This window comes from Herpailurus yagouaroundi, unplaced genomic scaffold (genome assembly GCF_014898765.1).
Source record: "Herpailurus yagouaroundi ecotype Mexico unplaced genomic scaffold, PumYag 192, whole genome shotgun sequence".
In the NCBI taxonomy this organism is placed as follows: Eukaryota; Metazoa; Chordata; class Mammalia; order Carnivora; family Felidae; genus Herpailurus; species Herpailurus yagouaroundi.
This window is the reverse complement of record NW_024412423.1, coordinates 26,860,513-26,878,259: the sequence shown is the minus strand read 5'-3', so window position 1 is coordinate 26,878,259 and position 17,747 is coordinate 26,860,513. Positions and strand designations below refer to the sequence as shown.

General features: G+C 35.8%; 1 protein-coding gene across 4 annotated transcripts in view; it reads right to left on the bottom strand.

Moving 5' to 3' along the window:
• ANKHD1 (ankyrin repeat and KH domain containing 1) overlaps positions 1 to 17,747 on the bottom strand; it is a 134,740-nt gene that overhangs the window by 61,396 nt on the left and 55,597 nt on the right. For 3 of the 4 annotated variants that reach the window (XM_040444675.1, XM_040444677.1, XM_040444676.1), the window contains exons 8-10: positions 12,824 to 13,061; positions 12,403 to 12,594; positions 6,795 to 6,904 (exon numbers count right to left, since the gene is read on the bottom strand). In XM_040444675.1, coding sequence (XP_040300609.1) covers positions 6,795 to 6,904; positions 12,403 to 12,594; positions 12,824 to 13,061 — 540 coding nt within the window. The remainder of the gene's footprint in view (positions 1 to 6,794; positions 6,905 to 12,402; positions 12,595 to 12,823; positions 13,062 to 17,747) is intronic. The other variant, XM_040444678.1, reaches the window with a different exon arrangement.

The following is a 17,747-nucleotide window of genomic DNA, read 5'->3' as shown; positions in this document are numbered from 1 at the left end:
ATGAGGAAAATAACTGATTGGCCCAGGACCAACTACTCCTCAGTACAGCAGAGATATCATAATTAGCAAGGCTGTGTACCTACCACACTTCTTTAGGTTGGTTCTATTTATTTATTTCTTCTAAAACAGATTCATTGTGAGCATAACAAAAAAAACATGTTCTATCTCATGTCCTTGGTATCCTTTCCTTCCATCCCTTATCTTCAAGGTGGCAAATATCTTAAAGTAAAATGGCATTCTAAATCCTTTGTCTCTCATTGAACAATGTTTATATATACTTGAAAGCCAAAGCTGTAAAAAAGAATCCTATGCAGAGGACATTTTGAAAAGTTTTAAGGTATATAAGATGAGAAGATGTAACACAAGTTTATCTTGCTATTTGAAATAAACGTCAACTGTAAGAAAAAAAGAAAGTATTTATAATTGAATAATTCCAAAGATAACTGGAAAGACTTCTATTCTTGAGCAGATAGCTTACTTAAAACAAAAATCCACGTCAAGGAAACTCTTCCTATTTCTTTAACAGTTTTTAGGATAAAATATTGATAAAAGACTTAGGGTCAAAGAAATAATGATTTATCATTATAATGCCAGATTTTGCTTTATTGGCATAGTTTAAGTTAATTGTGTATTTTAGGGATTAATAGCTTTTTATCTAGTAAGATAATCTATACAATATGTTATGACAAGTTAAATCTGCTATTAATTAAAATTAACAACAAAAATAATGTTGAAGGTGGGGCTCCTGGGTGGCGCAGTCGGTTAAGCGTCCGACTTCAGCCAGGTCACGATCTCGCGGTCCGTGAGTTCGAGCCCTGCGTCAGGCTCTGGGCTGATGGCTCGGAGCCTGGAGCCTGTTTCCGATTCTGCGTCTCCCTCTCTCTCTGCCCCTCCCCCGTTCATGCTCTGTCTCTGTCCCAAAAATAAAAACGACAAAACAAAACAAAACAAAAAAAAAAAACAACGTTGAAAAAAAAGAAAAAAAAATAATGTTGAAGGTAATTCAAGATACATCTAATATATATAAATATTTTTAGAGAGAGAATAATTTATATAATACTTATCACCATTACCAGTGATGGTTTATAATCTTGAAAATTCATTTTCTTTGGGGCATCTGGGTGGCTCAGTTGGTTAAGCTTCAACTTTGGCTTAGGTCATGACCTCACGGTTTGTGGGTTCGAGCCCCACATCAGGCTCCGCACTGATAATGCAGAGACTGTGGAGAATTCTCTCCCTCTCTCTCTCTCTGCTCCTCCTCGGCTTACATGCACGTGCACATGCGCCCTCTCTCTTTTACTCTCAAAATAAATAAACTTAAAAAAATTCATTTTCTTTAAGGATTTCATAGCACTTTATACATTCTTGGACTAACAAACCACTGAAGATCATCTAGTCCATCTAATTCCTCCAAATAGGTAGTTCACTTGCTCTTCAGAAATCACAAAATTAATGTTTATTTATTTTTGAGGGAGAGTGAGTGCAGGGAAAGGGAAGAGAGAGAGGGAGACAGAGGATCTGAAGCAGGCTCTGTGCTAACAGCAGAGGGCCCAATGCAGGGCTCAAACTCACAACTGTGTGATCATGACCTGAGCCCAAGTCAGCTGCTTACCCAACTGACCCACCTAGGTGCCCCAGAAAATTAGATTTCTTAAGCCAGGTTGTTAAAGATCATCTGGTCTACACCCCTCATAAAAAAAGGAAGAGGAAGAATAGGAGGAGGAGGAGGAAGAGGAAGAGAAACAAAGAAACCTAGAGAATTTAAGTGATTTGCCCAAGGACACCCAGCAGAGCCAAAGAAAGAATATTTACATGCCTTGGTACAAGAGTTCAGAAAATAATACTAAATTTCATTTTACAAACAAGAAGATTGAGGCAAGTGTTTGCTTATTGTATCAGTGACATGATGGCTATAATGAAAACTTACGTGCACTCTCTAATGTTCCATAGCATAGTTCTTTTTAAACAACTAAGAGTAGCCTTTGTTACTCATTAGACCTCCAGTCAGATACAGGATTATAGGATGCCTTCCATAGGTACTTCTTCCTAGAGTAAGTTCTACTTTTGAATAGCAATGCTGGCCTATAAAATGCTAAGTTGGGTCACTAAATCTCTTTATATGAACATAACTAGAATGTACTTACAGTTCCTATTATCTGTATTAGTTGTTTATTATAGGAAGTACTCCTTGAGTTCAGAACTTACTGATCAGTTATACTATGATATAACTCTTGTAGAAATGAAAGGCCAAGGAGCTGGAGACAAGAAAGAAATACTTATTTACCTGATTTATATATCACTCTTTTTCCCATTCCAAAGTTGGCCTTGGTGGCAAATACACGGGAAGGAAATTCTACAGATGACAATTACAACTTATATCTTACAAATGTGTCAACGTTTTAATACTGAAATGAACATGTCATGATGAAAAGAAAAAGATTCTATCATCTTCACAAACGGTTTGAAAAACAAACACCAAATCAAAACACCTCTGACATATTAGCTAACACAAAGTCAAAATTAAAAGCAAGCCAAGAGGAATAAAAAGCAGAGTTTTATAATCAAATTATACTATTGCATAGTTAACAGCGCAAATTCTCCACCTTAAACATGAAAAGTAATAGTAATGGGAAGACTGTGGTAAAACAAATAAAGCCATAAGTGCTTTAGCTATTCATCTCTGGATAGCTACAGAGATGAGAACAAGTATGAAATACTAAAACTCTGCCTTCTGGTCTAACGACCAGTAGTCGGGGAGAATGGCCTAGAGTAATAATGTAGGATACCAGAGCAGTGTCAAAAAGACTAGAGGAGTTAGTCAATTTCAGTTATTAAATGGTGTTATTAGTAATTTCTGATCAAAGAGTTAGGTAATGAATGTGCCAGGACATGAATAATATAAAAATTTCTTTTCAGAGAAACAAGATTAAGTAGTTTCCAAGGGCAGTTTTTAAAAAAATATTTCTTTTAAATTTTAAGTAATGCTAATGTGTTTTAATATAAACTTTCTTACAATGGGTTTACATCATATACCTGTAATCACATCAAATACTAAACACAAACATGGGCCCAATAAACAAAGATGGTATGCAGAAAAAGAAAACATTGTATATTTCAATATACAATTATTCCCATTACTGTGGTAATAAGAAACACAAACACCAGGAAGATATGGATTAGATGATCTGCTCAGAGATCTCTCTACTTCTAGGGTAGTTAAAATGATTTTCCTTGTTAAACAGGAAGAATTTCCAAAAAATTCTGGAATCAATGGACGATTTTTAATTTAATTTTTGATTTTCAAAAAGAATATTTTAAGTGGCCTATTTAAGGATAATAAAAAGTCTAGGTTTTAAATAGATTATTCAAACGTATTCAATTATGAAAAAGCTAGACAAACTACATACCAATCCACAAATTGATATGGATGAAAATGATGAAATATTAAATGTCCTTTTTATTAGAAATACCCATAAATATTTTTAATTTAAAATAATTTTTTAAACTAGGAAAAGTGATATTTCAAATAACTAAGTTTCAAATTAGAACATGCACATATTTTGGAGGATCTACCTGAAAATGCTCAAGTATGCCATCAGCTCTGGCTGAGAATGTTTTTAAAGCAGTAAATAAGAAAATTTCTAGATTTCCTTTAACATTAAACCCTCAATTATATCTACTATACATTTAGAATAAAAAGCCCTAAAACTTTTCAGTTTCATCTCAGTCTACAATATAAGAAAACCAAATTGTTGCATTAAATTTTTATAAAACCAAAATTAATATGCTAACTGATTCTGGTACAAGATATTTTAATGAACGGGAAACAGTAGCTTTTAAGCTCTTCTTTAAAAACTGTAATATCAAAACCTTAAACTGTGGCAAAAGTTAGGCTCCAAAATCTAACAAAGCATAGGGGTTTGTTCAAACTGTGTTCCAAAGGTTGACTTGTATATCTTTATTTAAAACTGAAGGTAAAAATAGTTGCCCCCAAATGAAGGTTCTCAGCCAGCCCCCACACACCAAAATATTCATTTAACTTAAACAACTAGCAAATCTAGGTATCAGGAACACAATTATGGGATGCCAGGATAGAAGGGGAGTGCAAAGTCTTCCATCTGCAAGTCAATGGAGGAAATCAGTACAGTCCAAAACACACGCTAGGAGGTGGCAGCAAAGAAGGGAGGACAAGAGAGAAACTACTGCCTTGCAAGGTTCAGCTAGTAAAAATCATCAGTCACTTTTCCTCAGGATTTGCACTGATCTGCCTGCTTTACTCACTTCTTATTTTTGATTATGTCCTGTTTCCCCCACTCTGGCTTATATAGTAAGGCCTGAAATCACAATTTACTTATAGGTTTTAATTAGCAAATTTACTATACTTTCCCATACTTGCCGTATTTTATATAAAGAACAAGTACTGCTTCTTATTAACCAAGAAAAGAACTGGTATTAACATTAAAATGTCTTTCCACAGACAGCAAAACCATGGAATGGGCAATGTATTTTTAAAGTTAAAATCAATATATGAAATTATTCAAAAGAAAAAAAGTTATGCACATGTAGGTATTAAATCTTAACACTATTTATAATAGTGAAAAATGAAAAGCAAGTCAAAAGTTCAATTTAATAAGTGAATATTATGGGTCATTAACTTAACAGAAGAGTTATAAATATAGAGACTATGTAGCAATATGGCAAAGATTATGATAGAATGCAAAGCGGAAGGGGCGCCTGGGTGGCGCAGTCGGTTAAGCGTCCGACTTCAGCCAGGTCACGATCTCGCGGTCCGTGAGTTCGAGCCCCGCGTCAGGCTCTGGGCCGATGGCTCAGAGCCTGGAGCCTGTTTCCGATTCTGTGTCTCCCTCTCTCTCTGCCCCTCCCCCGTTCATGCTCTGTCTTTCTCTGTCCCAAAAAAAAAAAAAAAAAAAAAAGAATGCACAGTGGAAAAAATAGAGAACTATATTACACTATGGTTATAATTACACATAAATATAAATGCAAAGACAGATTGCAAAATAGAAAAATAAAGTTATATTAGAATAACAGTATTACCTTTCTATTTAATTAAGATATATATATATATATATGTTTATCTGAGCCACTTCTTATTCTTACAGTTTGAATGTACAGGTATGATAAATTCAAATCTTTCTATCTGCTCACTTAATGTAATTGTCCTGAGGAATTCTAATCACACCCTATTTATGTAATTACAGAAGATTATAAAAGTAAAACATTTAAAAATATTTCATACCAGATTTTTAACTCAGTTAAAATCCCGTAAATTTTGCTATATATTAGATTCTATTTAACAGACATTACCTCTTTTTACTGTTTAACATTTCCATAATAATTCTCAATAAACAGATTAAGAAAATGACTGCTATAGAAAAATGGAAGTAAGAGAGAATTCAGAGGATAAAAGTATTAAACTTTGCATATAGCTTTTATACTGTATCCTATTTCTTTATTTCAAATGATGAAATCTTCAATTTCTAATTTTTATGGATGACCCAAAACAAGTGTAAAAAAGGAAAAAGATATAGAAAGAAGGCAGAATATTAAGATCTACTTAACATACCATTCTGCATAATTTTCAAGCAAAAAAGGTACACCTCTCAGAAATTCTAACTGATGGGGCAGATCCTGATTACTAAGAATGAATACTAGTGTTATCAGTATAATATTTAGTATTAGTAGAAATGATAATAAATAGGACAATCATACTATGCATTTATGTTAACCCATAATTATTTTCCAACAATGTTCTCAGGTATCTATGTGGGACTGTCTATTATTAGAAATGGTTTAAAAGGCAATATTTGCATAGTTTTTCCAAAATAACTTTAATATATAAATTCTCTAAACACTCATAGCTGTGCATATCACACATAGATTTTTAAGAAATATATAAGGAAATCCAGGGAGGGGTGTCTGGGTGGCACAGTTGGTTAAGCATCTGACTCTTGATTTCAGCTCACATCATGATCCCATGATTGGATTCGGGAGATCAAGGCCCACAGTCAAGCTCTGCGCAAATAGCGCACAGCCTATTCGGAATTCTCTCTCTCCCTCTCTCTCTGCCTCTCCCCAATTGATGCAGACGCATGTGCACACTCACTCTCAAAATAAATAAACTTAAAAAAAAAAAAAAAAAGGTAATTCAGGGAGAAACTCTAGAAAGCAGTTTAAAGTACCCTCACAAAATGAAAATTAGTCAAAGCATACATTTCAGGAAGAAGCAGTCATCTTTAAAGTGAAAAATTATGTATAATTTTCCATATTTGCAACAATTATTGCACAAATGAAGTTGCCATCTAATTTGAAATTTTGAAAAACCAAAATAGAAAATACTAAAAGAACAAAAAAGAATAGAATACTATACTAATGTTGTTAGGAAGAGGATAGTAGCTTTGTTTTTATATGTCAAACTAATTAAAGAAACAAAAGAAATCACTCAAAGTGATTTGATAGGTTATTCTATTCTGTAAACATATCGCTGAATTTATGATATGTCTAATAAAGAGCCGTTTAAAAAGTTCGGGAATGACAAATGAGATTGGAATAAGTGGAAGAAACCAACTAATAGTTTTACCCAGGAAACAAAATGACCTATTAAAAACTAAGTACTTTCAAATATATTTAATAAATGCAACAAATAGCAAAACTTTTTTAAAACTTATTTTCTACAAAGTATGCAAACTATTGATTTCTTTTACTCATGTTTTCTAAATGTTAAAAATAGATGTAGCATCAACAGTCCCAAAAGAAATTTAAAAATTGTATCTTACTAAGTCAGCGCCTGCTTGAAGTAAAACATCTGCAACATCCGTATGTCCATTTTCACAAGCATAGGTTAAGGCTGTGTCTCCTGTTGCTGTTGTAGCATGAACATTAGCACCTAGCAAGCAAAAAAACCAAAAGTTTACTTCATAAACTGTAAAATTATATTAAATGGTTAAGTTTTATAATTTCGTGAAATTGATGAATTCAAAATATGAAAATATTAGGAAGTATTTTAAGTATCCTAATTTTCTTTTTTTTTTAACGTATTTTTTAATGTTTATTTTTGAGAGAGAGAGAGAGAACACAAGTGTGAGAGTGCGGGAGAGGGGCAGAATCTGAAACAGGCTCCAGGCTCAGAGCTGTCAGCACAGAACCCCACGCAGGTCTCAAACTCACAAGCTGTGAGATCATGACATGAGCCAAATTCAGAAGCTTAACTGAGCCACCCAGGCGCACCTTAATTTTCTTTTCAATCTGCTTTGTAAAAATGCCTTTAAGCATACAGAAAGGGACTAAATCAAATTATTTTAATATTAGTTTATGTGCTGCTGAAGCACATAAAGCAAATTATTTTAAAACACAGTAATTCCCCTATATGTCCCCAGTAAGATACACTCCAAGTGGAGGGGAGAGGAGAGAAGAGCTGGAAAACCAAAAAATATCAGTTTTCAGAAATCATATTGGTGGTAGTGTTGGTTTGTACTCTGAAATAGTTCTGTGGATATTACGGTAAAATCAAATGAGCAATCCTTTGGTGAGGAGTGAAATTTTGGCACGGTTGAAAGAAAACAAAGATCGAAGATTGTCGAGGTTAAGTAAAAACTCTATGGTTCTGAACTGCAAGCACTGACATGAACTGTTTAAGAGTTCAATTTATCCGTAAGAAAAATAAATATTTCCTAACTCTGACAAACCACAAAGTCCTACAGACAATGACAGACCAAACAGAAACAGTCTCTAGCTTACAGTGTGGTCTCTGCTACCTACTATTTCCTACAAAATGGAATTAGGGCTTTTTAGAAAAATGATTGGTACCAAGACTAGGGCAGAATCTGTACTGAGATGTGTCTGAAATACCTCGCCATAGCAGAAAGCAAGGAAACTATCAGAGACTATATAGCGAGGTCACATCAAAAGGATTTAGGACCTAACCTTACTGACCAAAATTTATCAAATGGTCTCACCTTTCCACAGTTTTTGCTTCTAAAAGAATAAGGACTGTGATGCAGTACAATCCATCATATATGTTTAAACTCGAAAGTTCAAATGATGTTCAAATAAAAAACAAAAAACCACTTCATTGGTCACCAATGAAGGATGCTAGGGGATCACCTCATTATTTTGGAAACTGGTAAATAAAAGGGGAAAAGATTAAACTGCTGTTTTCATACGATTTATACCTAAGGGTAACCAGATAGGTGATGAAGGGAAGTTTCTGTTTATGGACATATTCCAGCTATTAAACAAGTAAGGAATAAAAGAAGTGAGAACATCACCACTTTGTAACTCCTAACGAATTAATGGATATAAGCAGTGATCATTTATGGCTAACAATATCACAAAAAGAGATAATCACACATTTACTACCGTCTGAAGAAAGTATACAAATACTACCTATGAAGTAGTCTAGTAAAACAAACAAACATGTCATACCCAAATTTTTTCTAGATCTAACTACTACTTTGAAGGAAACCCAAGAGGCAGAAAAACAAGTAAAATAAAATCATGGAGATACAATTAGCAAAACCCATACTGTGGGAAGCCTAAAGGATTAACATTCCATTTCTTCAATCAAAACTTGCAAGGAAATAGAAAGATGGAAGAGAAGCCTGGAAGGGGAGCCCATAGACAAAAGAAACTTAAGAGACATACTGATCAACAGTTGTATAAATTTTACTTGAATCTTAATTCAAAAAAGCCATTAAACATACACACTCACATTTGTAAGAAAAATGTGAAACTGCTTAGACATTTAATGATACTAAGGAATTATTATTTAAAAATTTTAGGTAGGGGGTGCCTGGGTGGGGCTCAGTCGGTTAAGCTCAGGTCATGATCTCACCATCCTGGGAGGGAGCCAAGCTGGTGTCAGAGTCTGCATTGACAGCATAGAGGATACTTAGGATTCTTTCTCTCCCTTTCTCTCTGGCCCTCTGCTGCTTGTGTACATATTCTGTCTCTCTCTTAAAATAAATAAACTTAAAATAAAAATGAAAATAAAAATGTTTCTGTAAGTATATATGGTGACAGATGTTAACTAGACTTAGTGTGGTAATCGTTTCACAATATATACAAATATCAACTCATTCGGTTGTATACTTGAAACTAATGTTATATATCAGTTATAGCTCAATAAAAACCAATATTATAAAAATAAATGGGGGATATGGAGAAAGCATAGATGAAATGAGACGGGCCATAAATTAAAAATTGGTAAAGCTGGGTGATAGGCTCTAAGGGTTCATTATACTATTTTCTGTGTTTGAAAAAAATGCCATAACAAAAAAGTTCTTAAAAAAAAAAGGTTCTTGAATTTTTTAAAATGGTATAGGCAATGTATTAAAATATCTGTTGAGTGTTTTTTTAGTGCTACACTCTAAAAAGAACTTCATGTAAGTTAAGCACACTCTAATATGGAAAAATAATTTTTTTAAATAGTGATCATATAAAAAATTGATTCTCAAACCCTGAGATAGTTCTGGAAACTACATACTTCAAATTACCATAAGTAGCTAAATATGAGACTCCATGGTGGTACAATAGAAAAAACAATGTCAGGAGTTCTAAGTTTAAATATTGTCTGTCACTTATTAGGTTAGTTACCTTAGGGTAACATGATTGAGCACTGTTTCCATATCCATAAGAATGTGTTTAATATTTCTTACTATACCAGGACCAATGGTAATTAATAGAGATCACATGAAAACTGAGCAGAATGTCTGGTGTTCAATAACTTCTTAGTAAACATTTATGCCTTCTTTTAAAAGCCTCTCAAAACAGCAAGACTTTACTTAGAGGGACATGGGAAGACCATAGAAAGGTAACCACTGGTAAGGACTCCTACAGGGGACACAGACAGTTACTGAAAATGGTGGAGGTATAATGACTGATTAATGCATACAATAACTTCAGTGATTAATAACAATTGAGTGCAAGAAGAGTTCAGCTTTTAGGTATGATTGGTTTGTACTTTTGGTCAAAATCTAAACAATCATCTGACCCATTAACAACGCTAAGAAATTATTTCAGTAATAATTAAAAAAAAATTGCAGCTGAGCTGTAATGAAATTAATGTTAACAGTGAAAGGATGAATAAAGTAATAAGGATGAATAAAATTTTGCTATATATTTTATTTTCCTTTACATATTAATTTCTTTAATATATCAAGTTTTAAAGAATATATCAGACATGGATAAAAAAGAAAAATTTTCTAAAGAATATATAAAGGTATATATCTATCTGTATCAATTTTTTTTCTGGTATATTCTTATTTTGCTCTATAAACTACAAATATTTTGTTCAAAACTACTTATCTCTTACTAATGCTCAACAATGTATAAAACACAAAATTTTTTTATTTTTTATTAAAAAATTTATTTAAAGTTTATTCATTTTTGAGAGAGAGAGAGAGAGAGAGAGAGAGAGAGAGAGAGAGAGAAAGAGGCAGACACAGAACTTGAAGGAGGCTCCAGGCTTCACGTTGTCAGCACAGAGCCCAAGGCAGGGCAAGAACCCATGGACCCCGAGATTATGACCTGAGCCAAAGTCAGATGCTCAACTGACTGAGCCACCCAGGCACCCCTAACCACAAATTATTTTAAAACTAAGTACTTCTGCCAAAAATTAAATTCCCACTAGTTCTTTTTTTTTTTTTTTTCTTTTAAGAAGACTTAGAAATGTCAAGAAATCAATAGGCTTAAAAGTATCAAATTATAGGGGTGCCTGGGTAGTAGCTCAGTCGGTTCCCGACTTCAGCTCAGGTCATGATCTCGAGGTCTGTGAATGTGGGCTCTGTGCTGACAGCCTGGAGCCTGCTTCAGATTCTCTATCTCCCTCTCCCTCTGCCCCTCCCCCACTCATACTCTGTCTCTCTGTCTCTCAAAAATAAATAAAAACATTAAAAAAAACTTTTTTTTAAGTAGCAAATTATAGTCAGTCACTTAAACATCTCACTTTAGCTCACGTCATGATCTCAGGGTTCATGAGTTTGAGCCCAGCGTCATGCTCTCTGCTATCAGCCCAGAGCCTGCTTCGGATCCTCTGTCCTCCTCTCTCTGCCCCACCCTTACTTGGGCGCATGTGCACACGCTCTCCGTGTCTTTCAAAAATAAACATATTTTTTAAAAAGTATCAAATTATAACCTCTTTTTTTTTTTTTAATTTTTTTTTTTTCAACGTTTATTTATTTTTTTGGGACAGAGAGAGACAGAGCATGAATGGGGGAAGGGCAGAGAGAGAGGGAGACACAGAATCGGAAACAGGCTCCAGGCTCTGAGCCATCAGCCCAGAGCCCGACGCGGGGCTCGAACTCACGGACTGCGAGATCGTGACCTGGCTGAAGTCGGACGCTTAACCGACTGCGCCACCCAGGTGCCCCAAATTATAACCTCTTATAATGTCATCTCCACCTCCATCTCTCCAACAGAGACTCGGAGAAGCTAACTTTTCCCTTGCAGAAAGAAGCCTCAAACCATTCAATGGAAAGAGAAGGTCAATGAGAAGCCTATGGTCACTAAACAAACATTAATAACAATAAGAAAACGTTTTTAAAATGACATTTTGGGGGCACGTGGGTGGCTTAGTCGGTTAAGCATCTGACTTCAGCTCAGGTCATGATCTTGCAGTTCCTGAGGTTGAGCTCTATGTTAGGCTCTATGCTGACAGTTCAGAGTCTGGAGCTTGCTTCAGATTCTGTGTCTCCCTCTCTCTGCTCCTCCCTTCCCCCTCTCAAAAATAAATAAACATTGGGGCGCCTGGGTGGCTCAGTCGGTTAAGTGTCCGACTTCAGCTCAGGTCACGATCTCGTGGTCCGTGAGTTCAAGCCCCGCGTCGGGCTCTGGGCTGACAGCTCAGAGCCTGGAGCCTGCTTCGGATTCTGTGTCTCCCTCTCTCTCTGCCCCTCCCCCGTTCATGCTGTCTCTGTCTCAAAAATAAATAAACATTAAAAAAAATAAAATAAATAAACAAACAAACAAACATTAAAAATGCCTTTTTTCAGGGCACCTAGGTGGCTCAGTCAGTTATGCGTCTGACTACTGGTTTCGGCTCAGGTCATGATCTCTCAGTTCTTGAGAATGAGCCCGGTGTCGGGCTCTGTGCTGACAGTGCAAAGCCTCCTTGGGATTCCTTCTCTCCTCTCTCTGCCCCTCCTCCCATTTGTGCTCACGTTCTCTCTCTCTCTCTCTCTCTCTCTCTTTCTCAAGATAAACAAACTTTAAAAATAATAATAATAATAACAATGACATTTCAGAGGTTTAGGAGCCCAAGAAGAGCAATTCAATTGTGGAGCTGGCTTTCACCTTTTATAGATATAAAACAGTAAGTTTCATTGATAAAGTTACAAAAGCTATATAAAAAGCCTTTTTTTAAAAGGCACTTTTAAAGCCACATACCGGCAGCCAGTAAATATTTAACCAACTCGAGGTGTCCCTCCTGTGAAGCTTCCATTAGAGGTGTGGAGCAGCCAAGTTCTATATCAGCCCCGGCCTTAATCAAGAAGTCTGCAACTTCAGAAAATCCTCCACAGCAAGCCAAAGTCAGAGCAGTTTCTTGGGTTTCTTCCGTCTGGGCATTTATATTTGCTCCTGAGAAAAGCATAAAAGTTTGTAAAACTAGCGGCAAAAGACTTACAATAAAGATATTGCTCTAAACAGCATTAATGATCTCTCCCAGCTTCTGGGATTCCTTTCAGGGCATGGAAAATTTACTTTATCATCAATGCAAAAAAATATGTTAGTAGTAGTAACCTTGACTGATGACACAAAACATCCAAACGAAATAGATCTTTTAATTAAAGAAATAAAACTACTTTACCTTGTGCTAAGAGTAGTGCCACCATCTCTTCGTGTCCTTCCCGAGCAGCTTCCATCAAGGGAGTGTATCCTTCATCATTAACCTCTTCAAGATTTGCTCCCCTTTCAATAAGTAGAGCTGCCAATTCAACGTGTCCTCCACAGGCAGCTAGCGTCAACGGAGACTCGAATGAATCTGCAGGCATGTTCACTTGAGCACCACTATCCAAAAGCAAACGTGCTACCTCAACATGTCCATCCTGCAGATTTTCAGAAGTAAAACAAGAAGAAACGTTTTTTGTTTGGTTGTTATTTTGAGTTTTTAACATTGGAAGAACAGAAGAGATTGAGAAAAGTCAGAAAGGAAGAAAAGGAGATGCACCTCAGATACATATATACTATTATGCCCAGCTGAGAAGTGAGCTGACTTTATCAAAAACTCCATTAAAATTACTTTCCCTTAGTTTTGAGCAAGCCCAAATATTGAAAATAATCAGACTTATGACATATTTACAATTCTAAATAATTTCAAATTTCCACATTCATTGAAGTTCAAAAAACTGTTAAATCCATAGTCAAGAGTAACAGTACCTCAAACAATTATTGTTTATACAACTGCCAGGTAAAATATACCTATACCCTCAAACCTAGGTGTCATGTTGAAGCATAGAAACTTTGTTAGATCTGTTTAAAAAACAAAGACTTGGCAAAAAAATAACAATAAATTCTATGAAGTCATTACCACTAGGGATTATGTCACCAAGGAAAACCCCTGTGGTCTGATAGTAACCTATAATTTGCCTCAGCACTAGCTTGTTACAATGAGGCAAAGAATTTTACAAAGATAAAAAAAAATCTGTATCGGGGCGCCTGGGTGGCTCAGTCGGTTAAGCGTCTGACTTCAGCTCAGGTCACGATCTTGTGGTCCATGAGTTCAAGCCCCGCTTCGGGCTCTGTGCTGACTGCTCAGAGCCTGGAGCCTGTTTCGGATTCTGTGTCTCCCTCTCTCTCTGACCCTCCCCTGTTCATGCTCTGTCTCTCTCTGTCTCAAAAATAAACGTTAAAAAAAAAAAAATTAAAAAAAAAATCAGTATCAATTCACTTGTAAGTAATATTACCATGGGTCCATCTGCACAGACAGTAACGCAATTAATAAGTCACTCTCATGGAGGGTATTCATTCTACCCCTCTATCACCATAAATATCCTTCTTTAGTTTCAAATTCTTTACTTCAAAATTTTATGTAGGCCTTAATTCTTATTGTGCCATATAAAGTCAAATGCTGTGTTGTTCTGTATTTCAAAAATGACCAAAATATTGCTAATGAAAGGCAAAGACTGAGTATAAAAACAAGGTTTTATAAGGTTAGGCAATTCTTTTATTAAAGAATTAATTAAAGAAACCTTAATTAGGTGTGCCTGAGTGGCTCAGTCGGTTAAGCATCCGACTTCGGTTCAGGTCATGATCACATGGTTCGGGAGTTCGAGCCCCATGTCAGGCTCTGGGCTGACAGCTCAGAGCCTGGAGCCTACTTCGGATTCTGTGTCTCCCTCTGTCTGCCCCTCCACTGCTTGCACTCTGGCTCTCTCATTGTCTCAAAAATAAATAAACATTAAAAAAAATTTTTTAAATAGTAAAAAATAAAGAAACCTTATTAAATGTTAGATTTCAGTATCCAACAAAATTTTCATTATATTTAACTAAATGACTAGCCCAGCTTTAATCACTGTTGACATGATGTCAAAAACAAATAACTTGGCATTAAAATTTCAGTTCTACTAAAACAAAAATAAAATTAAAATTCTATCTTTACTATTAAACACTAACCCTTCAAATATATGTAAAATCATGCACGCGCACACACACGCACACATATTTTTTTTAATATGAAATTTATTGTCAAATTGGTTTCCGTACAACACCCAGTGCTCATCCCAACAGGTGCCCTCCTCAGTGCCCACCACCCACTATATATATATATATTTATATATTTTTTTTTTTTTTTTTTTTTTTTTAAGGTAGGCTCCATGTCCTGCACAGAGCCCAACCAATGCTGGGATCAAATTCACTACTTTGATATCATAATCTGAGCTGAGATCAAGAGTCAGACACTTAACTGACTAGGCCAACCAGGTGCCCCTAAAATAAAATGTATTTTAACCAAATTACTGCATTAAGTTATTTGGCATTTGAAATACATTTCTAATTTAAAAGAAAAAAGAATTTATGAGTATTCACAGATCAGGGAACTACTGTTGTGCATAGCTCCTCTAGCTCCCAATAGTTTTGTGTGAATTTACTTCAATTTCTTCATTGACTCTTCTACTCTGCTGCCATATCTTGAGTACATATATTAAGAGAAAAATTACACTAAGCACTTTTTGCTTTAATAAACAATATTTATTTTGCCAAAGGAAAATATAAGAAGTAAAAACAGAATAATCCAATCTCAAAGGTCTAATATCATTATTAGAATTTTTTTAAATTATAAGACTTTAGGGGCGCCTGGGTGGCTCAGTCGGTTGAATGGCCAACTTCAGCTCAGGTCATGATCTCGCAGTCCATGAGTTCGAACCCCGCGTCAGGCTCTGTGCTGACAGCTTGGAGCCTGGAGCCTGCTTTGGATTCTGTGTCTCCCTCTCTCTAGCCCTCCCCCGTTTGTGCTCTTTCAAAAATGAATAAATGTTTAAAAAATTAACAAAACATATAAGACTTATAGTCTTAACCATAGATCTGTAGCTGGTAATGCACTCACTCTCCTATAATAAACAACTGTAAAAATTGGGCAAAAGAGATAAAGCAACTGGAGGCATGAACCACACCCAGCCTAAGGCTAGGCACTAATAAAAGGCAGCGCATAAGTTGAACCCTATATTCACTACAGCTTTCTCTCTTTAGGCATCTCCCAAACCATGGTCTAAGGAAACTGAAAGCTAAACAAAGAGTGAAGATCTCTTTCAGCAAAGAAAACAAAGATGAGAATACAAGGCAGCCAAAACAGTCAGGACCTGGGGAGATGGGCAGGATACCTGAGGAAAAACAATACAGAGAAGAAGTCTCAAAAATCTATACAAAATTATCTTCTTCAGAAACTTGGGCAACTCCTGAGTTGAACACACTGAGGATGATACTCCAGGATGCCTAGTAGAGATTGGGTGCTGAAAGGTTGGAGCTTTGGGAGTTCAGACTCAGGCAGAATAGAAAGATCATGGTGAATATACAGGATGTCATTTGAGATGGTATAGATCCATACTAAGGAATACCCAAAGATCAAGGAGGAAGGAACCAGGAATTTAAGAGAAAAGATGAATTAGGGGCACCTCGGTGGCTCAGTTGGTTAAGGGTCCGACTTCAGCCAGGTCATGATCTCGCAGTTCACTAGTTCAAAGCCCCACATTGGGCTCTCTGATGTCAGCACAGAACTTGCTTTGGGTCCTCTGTCCCCCTCTCTCTGCCCCTCCCCTGCTTGCATATGTCCCCCCTCTCCCTCTCTCAAAGATAAACGTTAAAAAAAAAAAGGGTAAAGATGAATTTAAGCCTCAATATGATTAGAGTGATCCATTGGTAATTTAACTGCCTGCTAGAACAAAATTTAAAAGTTTAAAAAGAATGACAGGATAGGGGTACTTGGGTGTCTCAGTCCGTTGAGCATCGAACTCATGGTTTCGGCTCAGGTAGTGATCTCATGGGTTTGTGAGACTGAGACCCACATCAGTCTCCATGCTAAGTGCAGAACCTGCTTGAGATTTTCTCTCTCTCTCTTTCTGCCCCTCCCCGGCTTGCATGTGCACACGTGCAGTCTCTCAACATAAATTAACTCAAAAATATTGTTTTTTTGTTAAAAGACAGGATAATCAAGATCCGTGAAAAGGAATAATCCACAGCATATGACTTACAGCTAAAAATACTAGACATATTAAAAGGCAAGAAAATATAATTGTCAAGATATAAAATATACAATAAAAATAGACCTAGAAGCAAATCAAATATAGATGATTTTTAAAAAGGGGCAATTAATGATATATTAAAGAAAATAAAGGGGAGAAAAGGAATAAAAAATAAATTGCAGGGGTGCCTGGATGACTCAGTCGGTTAAGTGTCCGGCTCTTGGTTTCAGCTCAGGTCATGATCTCACGCTTTTGTGAGTTTGAGCCCCACGTCAGGATCTGTGTTGGCAGCAGAAGCCTGCTTGGGATTCTCTCTCTTGCTCTCTCTCTGCCCCTTCCCCACTTGTGCTGTTTCTCTCAAAATAAACTTAAAAAAAATAATAAATTTCAACAAAGAATCAGAATATAAGAACACCACATCAATAATAATTATTATATTTTTAAGTAAGCTTCATATCCAGCACGGAGCTCAACGGCTTGCACTCATGACCTTGAGATCAAGACCTGAGCTGAGATCATGAGTCTGACACTTAACCAACTGAGCCACCCAGGTGCCCCTCATTAAATGTAAATGGTCTAAACAAACCAATTAAAATACTAAGACTGACAGAGTGGATTACAAAACATGACCTAAAAATACACTGTCTGCAAAAAAAATCACTTCAGCATAACAATATAGGCATATCAAACATATCAAAGATTGAAAGGAAAGGGCAAAAACATTTATCAATGGAAAATAAGAGTAGCTATAATAATATCAGGAGCCATATTAACAAATTAGACCTCAGAACAAAGATTACCAGAGAAAAACTTCACATAATGATCAAAGTGCAATCGTGAAAAAGACAAATAGCAATTCTGAAAATGTGTATGTACCAAACAACAGAGCTCCAGCATGTGAAAAAAAAGAACCAACGAAATGAAACACACAAATCCATAAGTACAAGTACAGATGAAGATTATAACACACCTCTCTCAACAACTGTTAGAAAAACTAGACACACACACACACAAAATGTAGAATTCTACCATCAATCAATAGGATCTAATTGATATTTA